The sequence below is a fragment of the Vicia villosa genome, linkage group LG3, assembly GCF_029867415.1.
Source record: "Vicia villosa cultivar HV-30 ecotype Madison, WI linkage group LG3, Vvil1.0, whole genome shotgun sequence".
Lineage (NCBI taxonomy): Eukaryota > Viridiplantae > Streptophyta > Magnoliopsida > Fabales > Fabaceae > Vicia > Vicia villosa.
The window spans coordinates 42,495,233-42,506,111 of NC_081182.1; the positions used below are offsets into that span (position 1 = coordinate 42,495,233).

Below are 10,879 nucleotides of genomic sequence, written 5' to 3' on the forward strand. Positions count from 1 at the left end.
TGAGATGAAGGCTTGTGGAGAAAATCTCTCTAAACAAGTTATTATTGAGAAGGTACTGAGATCACTTACTCCTCAGTTTGATTATATTGTTGTAGCAATTGAACATTATAAAAACCTCAGCACCATGGGAATTGAAGAGATGTAGAGCAATTGAACATTATAAAAACCTCATGTTTGTTTTATGTCTTTTAGGTGAACAGTTACATTCGCATCCTATGGCAGCTCGACCTTTGGAGACTTATGCCAGGGAGGTAGGAAGGCAATAACATACTCTTAAGCGCCGTTGAGGCAAAAGAAAGGAAATAGTGAGGTTTTTGTTTTAAACATGCATGACAGAAATCCTAATACGAAGGGAAATCTACCTAATGTTAGCATGCAAAAGGGAATTACGCTACGTCTAGCAACCTACTAGGAAAGAAGCAAAAGCAACAATATCACACAATCGAGCGCGACTCAAAAAAGAAAACAACTACCGAAGTAGCGACCTGGGGACAAGGGGAAATAAAATAAAATGGGAAGCTTTTAGCCAACATGGTCGAAACGACCGAGGCAAACAAAGCTACTGATGGATAGGGGTATCTATACCGTGGTATCATGTCACCAGGCAAATGATGGAAAAAAGGGGAAGATAAAAATCGTGCGTGAGTACACAAAGCATCAGTGTCGGGCAACGTGAGCTATACAAAATGTGGGGGTCCGACTGCAAGACCTTCCTCCACTTGCCTTAGTCAGGTCTTAGACTCGACTCGATAACAGGATCTAGGGGACGGTTCAAAAGCAACAGCGTGTAACGCGCGCTAACTAAACCAACTCGATGAAACGTGGATGGGGTCGATTACGAACCCTTTCCGCTTGCCTACCATGAGGACTTAACGGTGTTACCTTCTTGAGGTCTTATTGCACCGCTGACACCCTACCGCAAAGCACAAAAATAAACAAACACAAGTACGGACTCCTAGAGAGGACTTCTAGCTACCGATGAAAAATAAATGTCTAACCTACTTCTCATGACAAAAGATGATGCGAAAAAAGAGTAAAAAAAGGAAACAAGAAAAAATACCAAACGGATAGTAATCCGTAAATAATAGTAAATTGCAAAAGAAAACCAGAGGTCCGCATGCAATCTAGCAACAAGCAACAAAAAACTTCAGATATCCGGTAGACGTCATAGCATCAACAAAGCGCAATGACAACACAAAAATAAATCGCGTGTCGGAGATTGGAGTGTGTGATAACGCGTCCGAGTAATACACCTGCAAAAGAAGTCACAATACAGACATGCAACAAACAGATATATATGTCGTGTCTCAACGGGTGAGACGAGAGAATTAGAATAGAGGGAATAATGTAGTGTCCTGCAAATAAAGCAGAACACGGAGCAAAGCGCGTCGATATGAAATCTCACTCAATGTCCCTTGCACAAACTAGCACACAACATTAGAAACAAAAGAAATGCAACCGAAGTTACACAATTGCATTAGGAAGCAAAATAGAAACAAATGGTGGAAAAGAAATTCAAAACATGCAATGGAAGCACAAAATAGTGTATGGGGCAGCAATGACGCACAACAATGGCACATACAGAATATCAAACCAAATGCATACAAAACGGTAAATGAACATGTAAAAATCACAAAGTACGCAAGGAATAGGTCCGAATCAAGAAAACTTTAAGGAAATAGCATACAATCAACCGAGAAAATATGAATACGAGTCAAGCAAAGGTCAAAGCGCAAAACTCATGTCAATCGGACTCGAAAACCGCGAAATCGAGAAATAAGCGTAAAAAATCATTGACTCGGAATTGAACGAAAATTGTATGGTCGATTGCAAACGTGCCAACGGACTCAAAAACATACTCGGTTTGAATTAATTCCGTCCGAAAGTGGAACTTTTCGGCCAATTTCGTCGGCTGGCAGTAGCGAAACAGTAGGAAAAAGTCATCACAAAACCGGCTAAAAATTTCACCAATGGCTCCGAAATCATCAACAAACTCAAGTTACATTAATCACATTCGCAAAAATATGCCACGATTAGGAAGTTATGACTAAAAACACATTTTCAAGGAAAAGCGACACGATAATGTTCATACACAACCGAACTTTTTATTTCTCAAGCAAGCATGCACCAAGTATTATCAACAATAATTATTAGCAATTAGAAACACCATTCATGAATCAAACAACAATCATTTCTCAAGAATCAAGCAATATCAATTCAATTATTACTAATTTTCTCGACTCATGAACATTTGGTACATAGCAACAACACCACACTTTGATCTCAAGCAATTAGTTTTCCATACCAAATCAATAACAACAAGCATTTGTCACCACTTCTTCAACAATTATCAACCAAACAACATGCATTGAATTTCAAGAATCAACATTTATGAACAACAAATATTCAAGCATTATGTGATCACAAGTAAAGAAATCCGGATTTGCAAGTTTTTGCCAAAATTCAAGAATCTTATCAATTCTCTAGAAATCTAACCAATTCTTATTTTAGGCATCATGTCAATGTGAATTCAAGAGATACCTAAACCAAACAATATCAATTTATCACAATTATATCTTCTAGGAATTTTATCAAACACCTAGTCTGCACAATTTTATCACAAGAATTCACATCACAATTGAAATGTCAATTCACCAAAATCAAGTAAGAGATGTTAAAGAATTTACCGAATCAAAGCTAAGAGTTGATCGGAAAATAAATTCGAGAGAAGAGAAATCAAATCGCGAATCGGAAAGGGAGATCGGAAGAGAATAGGAGAAGACTTGAAGAATTTTGTGATTTTTCGGAAAAATGTTTTTCGTGTTCTTGATATTGTTGTTGAAGTTGTTGTGAATTTTGGGGAAAAAGAAGTTTGATCCTAGAGAGAAGAGAGAGAGAGAAGATAGGAAGTGTTTGTGGAGAGAGAGAGAGAGAGAGAGAGAGAGAGAGAGAGAGAGAGAGCTGGTGAATGACAAAAATGAGAGGGAAAATGTATTTATATGGGGTTTAATCAGTAATATACTTATGATATCCAAAACTTTGGTACCATGTGCATTGGAGTAGAGGAGATGAATACATTGTATACATGATTGTATTTGTGAATAACTATTGTTTTGGATGAACTGCATGATTTGTTATTTATGATAATTGTACTATCCTTCTTGTTTTATGCACTGCTAACATGTGAGAATGTATTTTCACTCCCTGTTTATTCTCTATGTTTTCTTTACGCTTGTGGTGCACATATTCGGGTAGATGAGCTTTAATTATTGTTTGTGTTAAAGGATGCCATAGTTGGCCTTCTTCACTAGTTATCTATCATTTTTTCAGTGGTTTAGTTTGTGCATGTCGCTTTCATAGTGTAATACAGGGATGAGAAGATTGTTTTCTGTTTTTTGTTATGCGAGTTGTTAAATTATTTATTTTATGATTTAAAATGAAGTTGATTTTATTTATGAGATAGTTAAAAACTAACATGAGTTTTTTAAGAAAATTTATCTTAGTCATTGAATTAATAATAATAAAAGAGTAGGATTTGATGTCAAAGTTAATGTTTGACACCACTGTAAAATAATTTTACACCGTCAACCAATCAGAACTATATATCCAATTACATCACCTTTTTTACTTTAATTTTTTTTAATGACATGGCAGACTGATTGTTTTCTATTGGATGACAGATCAGTGCAAATATATATATATATATATATATATATATATATATATATATATATATATATATATATATATATATATATATATATATATATATATATATATGACACAATTACTTTACGCTGATTTAATGACATCCCCTTGAATGATTTTTTTTACGTAACACCCCTTATAAAACCCAAATCATGGATTTACCACACCTTCTTACCACACAAGCTGACTTGGCTCTGTACCAATGGACACGCTGGCGCTGACTGGACTTGTGTTCTTACATTTGAAATGAAAAGCGTATGATTACCCCCCCAAATCCTACATTTCCAGCTTAGGGTTTTTTTGGCAAAATTAGAAACGAGAAGTAGAAGACGGAAACGATGGCTGAAGACGGCGGCGCAACGGTGGATTCGCCTGAGGTAAGTACTTATCTGTTCTTCTTCACCGGTCCTCAGTGTTTTATGTTGACTTATAACCCGTTTTTGTATGCAGTTGAATGTAAGGTTTGACTGTTTGTTCCACCACGGAGGAGAATTCATAAAGCCTCACGACGGTGAGATGATTTACAGAGGCGGTGTTACGACGCTTATCACCGGTGTACACATTGAAAGGTGGTCTCAGGCTCACATTCAAAAGGTGGTAAGTGGGTGGGGATATGAATCTGGGTCGTTTAGGTTATGGACGAAAATCCCTGAAATAGATCCTGATTTTTTCCAGATTAAAACTGATTCTGATGCTTATGATTTAGCTGCGTTTGCTTGTTCAATGAGAGTAGATGGTAAATTGTTTGTTGAACACGATGCAGATATACACAGTAGAAAACCTAGGTGTGTGAATGAAAGTTTAGAGTTAGAGGTAAGTGATGAAGAGATCTTAGAAGGGATGAATGATAGTGAGGATGAGAGGGCCACAGCTCTTGATGATGGGTTTGGATTGGTTGATGTTACTTTACCAGTTAGTGAGGGCCCTCTTGTAGCTGGTTTCTTGACTTATCCTAGTAAGGGTAAAGGTAAAGGTGAGAGTGAAAATAAAGGTGAGGATGATGAATATATAAGTGAGGATTTACTAAGTTCTGACCCTGATGCCTCAGAGGATGAAAAAGAGCATAGGTTTGAAAAGTTTAAGAAGGAGGAGCTTAACAAGGATTACAAATTTAAATGGGGTATGGAGTTTAATACCCTAAATGATTTTAGAGAGGCCATCCGTGAGTGGACGGTTTTAAATGGAAGGGAAATTACTTTTGTTAAAAACGAGAGTTATAGAGTGAGGGTTGAGTGCAAGGCCAAATGTGGTTTTTTAATGCTTTGCTCTAAAGTGGGCCATAAGCACAGTTATGCCATAAAGACTATAAAAGATACCCACACATGTGCTAGGGTTTTGGAAAACAAAAGTGCAAGTTCTAAGTGGGTGGCTAAGGCTGTGGTCAAAAAAATGAGAACATCTGACAAGGTAAGGATTTGTGACATAATCCAAGATATGAGACAAAATTATTCTGTTGGTATCACTGTTTGTAGGGCATGGAAAGCAAAGCTGATTGCTAAAAAAATCATTGAAGGGGATGCAGACAAGGAGTATGCAAATCTATGGAGGTATGCATCTGAGTTGCATAGGGTCAATCCTGGAAACACTGTGAAGATAAACATAGAGAGGCCATTACCTACCATCCCACCAAGGTTTGGCTCATTTTACTTCTGTTTTGATGGATGTAAAAAAGGATTTACAAATGGTTGTAGACCCTTCATTGGGGTAGATGGTTGTCATTTGAAGACAAAGTATGGAGGTCAACTACTGATTGCTGTTGGAAGAGATCCTAATGATCAATACTTCCCTTTGGCCTTTGGGGTGGTGGAAACAGAAACCAAAGAGTCATGGAGGTGGTTTATTCAACTGTTGATGGAAGACATTGGGCAGGACAAAAGAATTGTGTTCATCTCAGATCAGCAAAAGGTAGAGTTCATTTTATCCATCATCCTGTTTATTTCTATTTCAATCCTTACTTCTAATGATTGTTTCTTAATATGTTTCAGGGACTGGTTGCAGTTTTTGAAGAGTTGTTTGAAAGAATTGAACATAGATTATGTTTGAGACACTTGTATGCGAATTTTAAGAAGAAGTTTGGTGGAGGAGCATTGATAAGAGACTTGATGATGGGAGCAGCCAAGGCAACCTACCAACAAGCATGGACATTGAAGATGAATGAGTTGAAGGCTGTAGATCCTAAGGCTTGGGCATGGCTCATGGCAGTTCCTACAAAGTCTTGGTGTAAGCATGCATTTTCATTCTATCCTAAGTGTGATGTGCTTATGAATAACATTGCTGAATCATTCAATGCCACTATTTTAAATGCTAGAGATAAACCTATATTGACCATGTGTGAATGGATTAGAAAATATCTGATGAGTAGGTGTAGTAATTCTACTTTGAAACTTGACAAATGGCCACACAAAGTGATGCCTATTCCTAGGAAAAGATTGGACAATGAGGTAGCTATGAGTGGTCACTGGTTGCCTACATGGGCTATGGAAGAGAAATTTCAGGTCACACATGCTTATAACAGGCAAGAGTTCATAGTTGACATTGCTAAAAAGAATTGCACATGTAATTTTTGGGATCTGGTAGGTATTCCATGTAGACATGCTGTTGCTGCATTAGGGTTTAGACAACAGAACCCAGAGGAATTTGTTCATGAGTATTACACTAGAGACAGGTATGCCATGTGCTATGGATTTGCTATTAGTCCAATTAATGGCATTGACATGTGGCCTGAGGTAGAGAGTGAGGAACTTTTACCTCCTAAATACAAAAAGGGGCCTGGAAGGCCTAGGAAGCTAAGGATAAGGGAGAGTGGAGAAGAGGGTGCAAGAAGAAGGTTACCTGGTGTATCTTACAGATGCACCAAGTGTGACAAGGTGGGCCACAATGTTAAGACATGCAAAAGCAAGAGGCAAAGTCAGAGTGCAATGAAAAGAAAGGTAATTTATATACTGCAACTGTTTTTGAATGTAGCTGGTTATAATATATCTGGTTATAATATACTGCAATTGGTTATAATATATCTGGTTTTTTAAATGCAGAAGAAAATGAGACCAAATGCTAATGAAGAAGGTACTAGCAATGTTGAAAGCCAGTCTGGTCCAAACAATGAAGGAGGGCAACATAATGCTGGAAGCCAGTCTGCTCCTATCAATGAAGGAGTGCAACATAATGCTGGAAGCCAGTCTGCTACAAACAATGAAAACAATGAAGCATCCAAGACTGATTCACTGTTTGGGGATGTAACTGATGACATGATAAGCAGCATTCCAGACTTCCAATCTCAGGCATCAACAAGCAACAATTACAAGGGCAAGGGGAAGGGAAAGATGATTGACAAGAAACCAAAACCAGTTGTGAGGAGAAGGGTAAGTGAGAGGATAAAGGAGAACTGGTTCAAGAAACCAAAACCATTCGTTGGTCCAGGTTCAAACCCTGAGCAGCCAATTTGTATGGACATTGATGAAGAGCCATCCTCAAAGATTACACCAAAAAGGGCATTGAAGATTGCTGCAAAAGGGCCAGCCAAGCATTCTCCAAAGAAGACATCAAAGAAGGGAACTCCAAAGAAGGGAACTCCAAAGAAGGGAACTCCAACAAAGAAGAATTGACTTTATGTAATGTTTAAGTGTGACTGTTGTGTATTTTGAGTAGCACATGATTTGTGCACTTATGTAATGTTTAAGTGTGACTGTTATTTTGAGTAGTAATTGGCTTTGTGCTGCTAAGACAACTAAATTTGAGTAGCACATGTTTGCTAAGACATGTTTATTCTCTGTATTCTGAATTATGCCCTTGAGGTGCACTTTTTATGTTAAAGTTTGAGTTTTAGTTCCTTTGTTATGTTAAAGTTTGAGTTTTAGTTTCTTCAATCTTACTACACTTTAATATTACACATCACTTAACAGGTTTCATTGATGTAAAATACACATTTCCAATTGAAATTAAACATGACTCATTTTATTGATATAAATTCACCAAGGTTTTACATCAAATTGCTACCAAAATACACAATGCCAATAAGCACAAAACAGAGAATCAATATAATCTTCTTCTGCCTCATATTAACACTTGTCTGAATTGCATTCTTCTTCTTCAACCTCTGAATTTTGTTGGCTGCGGTCTCTAACTTCAATGCTAGTATATCACAGCTTTTACAATCTGGTAGTTTCATCCTATGCACATTGATATGGTCTCTGATTTCATCATCCCACAAGAACAATTCACAGCTATTTACAGTCTGCAAAACACAAACACAATGAATAATTGTTCAGTAAACACCTTTCCAGATAACATGAAACAATTTTGCAGATACCTTTCAAAATTATATTGATCAATTTTCCAGAAAATAAATAAGCATACTTACCCCAGCATTGCGGCATTTCCAGAACTTGCGATTGCGATTTTGAACCGTGTTGGCCACCCATAACTTCATTGGTCTGTCACAGCCACATCTGGGTAAATCTGGATTTTGAAACGAATTAACACTGCTACACGAGTTGCCTTGCGCCATGGGTGAAGCTGAGTGAAGAAAACGAATATGGGATGAGTGAAGCTGGAGAAGGCGCGATGAGGGAGAGGGTAGCGATGATGGAGAGTGAAGCAAGAGCGGAAAGGTGGAAGTTATGAACGACGATGGAAAGGGGGAGGATGAACCCTAATTTTATTGTAGTGGATACAGTCAGCGCCAGCGTGTCCATTGGTACAGAGCCAAGTCAGCTTGTGTGGTAAGAAGGTGTGGTAAATCCATGATTTGGGTTTTATAAGGGGTGTTACGTAAAAAAAATCATTCAAGGGGGGCAAACCGATTCTCGCTATATTGGCAGGGGGTGAAGTATATTAAACCCTTTTTTTTAATGACATGGCAGACTGATTGTTTTCTATTGGATGACAGATCAGTGCAAATATATATATATATATATATATATATATATATATATATATATATATATATATATATATATGACACAATTACTTTACGGATCTTTTAATTTATTTTAGGGTTAATACTACTTTATCCCCTGCCATATAGGCGAGATTCGGTTTACCCCCCTCTTAAAAAAAAACTTATTGGACAAACCTTGCAAAATAAAGATTCCATCAAATTTGACCCTGATCAATTTTTTTGGCCAAAATTCTTAGAATCTTGCCTACATGGCATTTTTGGTAGTGCTGACTGTACAGCACATAAGCAATGTGGCACAGTCAGCACTGTCACGTGGAACTTAATTTTTTTTAATTTTTTTTTAATTTTTTGTTGATTTTTTTTAAATTTTTATTTTATTATTTTTTAAAAAAAATTTAATATTTTTTTTACGTTTTTAAAAAATATTTTTCCAATTTAATATTTTTTTCCAATTTTTTAATTATTATTTAAAATTTATTTTTATTATATATAAATTCGCAGGTATTTTCAAATCCGTAGGTAAATCCGCAGGTATTGTCAAATTCGCAGGTAAATCCGCATGTATTTTTAAAGGTAAATCCGTAGGTAATTTTAAATTCGTAGGTGAATCCGCAGGTAAATCCGTGTGTAAATCCGCAGGTATTGTCAAATTCGTAGGTAAATCAGCAGGTATTTTTAAATCCGTAGGTAAATCCGCAGGTAAATTCGCAGGTAAATCCGCAAGTATTGTCAAATTCGCAGGTATTTTTAAAGGTAAATCCCCAGGTATTGTCAAATTTGTAGGTAAATCCGCAGGTATTGTCAAATTCGTAGGTGAATCCGCAGGTATTTTTAAATCCGTAGGTAAATCCGCGGGTATTGTCAAATTCGTATGTAAATCCGCAGGTACTGTCAAATATTTTTTAAAAATGTAAAAAAAATATTATTTTTTTTAAAAAAAATATATTAAACTTTTTTTAAAAAAAATATTAATTTTTTTAAAAAAGAAATAATAAAAAAATTTAAAAAAAATCAACAAAATTTTTTTAAAAAAATCAATTAAAAATTTTAAAAAAAAATTTAAATTCCACGTGGCAGTGCTGACTGTGCCACATTGCTTATGTGTTGTACAGTTAGCACTACCAAAAATGCCATGTAGGCAAAATTCTAAGAATCTTGGTCAAAAAAATTGATCACGGTCAAATTTGATGGAATCTTTATTTTGCAAGGTTTGTCCAATAAGTTTTTTTTTTAGAGGGGGTAAACCGAATCTCGCCTATATGGCAGGGGGTAAAGTAGTATTAACCCTTTATTTTATTGTAACAAGGTGATCATTTATGTTTTTTTGTAACAACTTGGTCCTTTAAATTTTTTTTGTTGAATTAGAATTTAACTTTATATATATATTTTTTTATGCTACTTTATATATTGTTAAGTGCCAAAATGTAGTTATTTTGTGATTGTAAATAGTGGCACTTATCGATACTTTTTGTTAATAACGTTTGAATAATACCCCGTTTTGTGCATAAATACGTATACTTTGTGAATAGATATATTTTCATACACTTTTATACTTTTTGATAGTTTTCTACTCTTTTTGTAGGTATTCTTGCGTATTTGGAGCATGAGCAATAAAGTGTCGAAGACACGGCTTCAAACGCGCGATTTTGAGCGGCGGAATCAATTCATTCGGCGAATAAAGCTCAAAATCAAAGAATAATAAATCACCAATTTGGTTTATATGTTGTCATTGTTAGATAGGAAATTGAATAAGCTTTCCAACGCTTCGAACCGGGCGCAAATCGGAGTTACGGTTCTCAAGTTACGCCATTTTTACTAAAAGCTGATTTTTCAACTCAGCGAGTTGGGCGCGATGCGCGCTCCTGCGCGCGACGCGCGCTGTACCAGATCCAAAATTGCATAAATAGGCGGAAATCAGATTTTTTTAGGTTATGTTTTGGGTATTTTTGAACCCCAACTCATCCTAGGTCATTTTTGGGTAGATTTGGCTTGGAAACACCATTGGAGCTTGCAATCGGATGATCGGAGGTCGAATTTCTCATCGATTGGTGTTGAGAAACCAAGAAATGTTTGGTTCTTTTTCTTCTCTTCTCTTTGTATTTCTCTTTTGGTGAGTTTGTATGTAAATACTCTAAACCCATGGATGTTTGTTACTCTTTGTACTAGTTGTATAATATATTTGCTTTACAAATCTTAATGGGTATTTTCTTGATCTTTTTGCTTGAATGCTATGGATTTGTGTTGTTGTAGAAATAGACATCACAAATCTTGATT

At 36.2% G+C, this 10,879-nt stretch overlaps 2 protein-coding genes across 2 annotated transcripts; one reads left to right on the top strand and one right to left on the bottom strand.

The window, feature by feature from the left end:
• The first annotated feature begins 4,046 nt into the window (after window positions 1–4,046).
• LOC131657945 (uncharacterized) lies at window positions 4,047–7,534 on the top strand. The gene is made up of 4 exons (XM_058927290.1): window positions 4,047–4,085; window positions 4,159–5,613; window positions 5,694–6,638; window positions 6,741–7,534. Exons 1-4 carry the CDS (start codon window positions 4,047–4,049, stop codon window positions 7,308–7,310), a joined length of 3,009 nt encoding a protein of 1,002 aa, XP_058783273.1. The 3' UTR covers window positions 7,311–7,534.
• A 121-nt stretch (window positions 7,535–7,655) lies between these two features.
• On the bottom strand, window positions 7,656–8,206 carry LOC131655534 (uncharacterized). Its single transcript, XM_058925386.1, has 2 exons — window positions 8,066–8,206; window positions 7,656–7,939 (listed from the first exon to the last, which is right to left on the bottom strand). Exons 1-2 carry the CDS (start codon window positions 8,132–8,134, stop codon window positions 7,685–7,687), a joined length of 324 nt encoding a protein of 107 aa, XP_058781369.1. The 5' UTR covers window positions 8,135–8,206; the 3' UTR covers window positions 7,656–7,684.
• Between the last annotated feature and the right edge of the window lie 2,673 nt (window positions 8,207–10,879).

Bases quoted from the DNA above. Each gene is read 5' to 3' on its own strand.
- LOC131657945 (XM_058927290.1), top strand. From the start codon at position 4,047: ATGGCTGAAGACGGCGGCGCAACGGTGGATTCGCCTGAG. The intron at 5,614-5,693 runs GTAGAGTTCATT...AATATGTTTCAG, and splicing joins TCATCTCAGATCAGCAAAAG to GGACTGGTTGCAGTTTTTGA. The intron at 6,639-6,740 runs GTAATTTATATA...TTTTAAATGCAG, and splicing joins AGAGTGCAATGAAAAGAAAG to AAGAAAATGAGACCAAATGC.
- LOC131655534 (XM_058925386.1), bottom strand. From the start codon at position 8,134: ATGAAGTTATGGGTGGCCAACACGGTTCAAAATCGCAATCGCAAGTTC. The intron at 7,940-8,065 runs GTAAGTATGCTT...TGTGTTTTGCAG, and splicing joins GGAAATGCCGCAATGCTGGG to ACTGTAAATAGCTGTGAATT.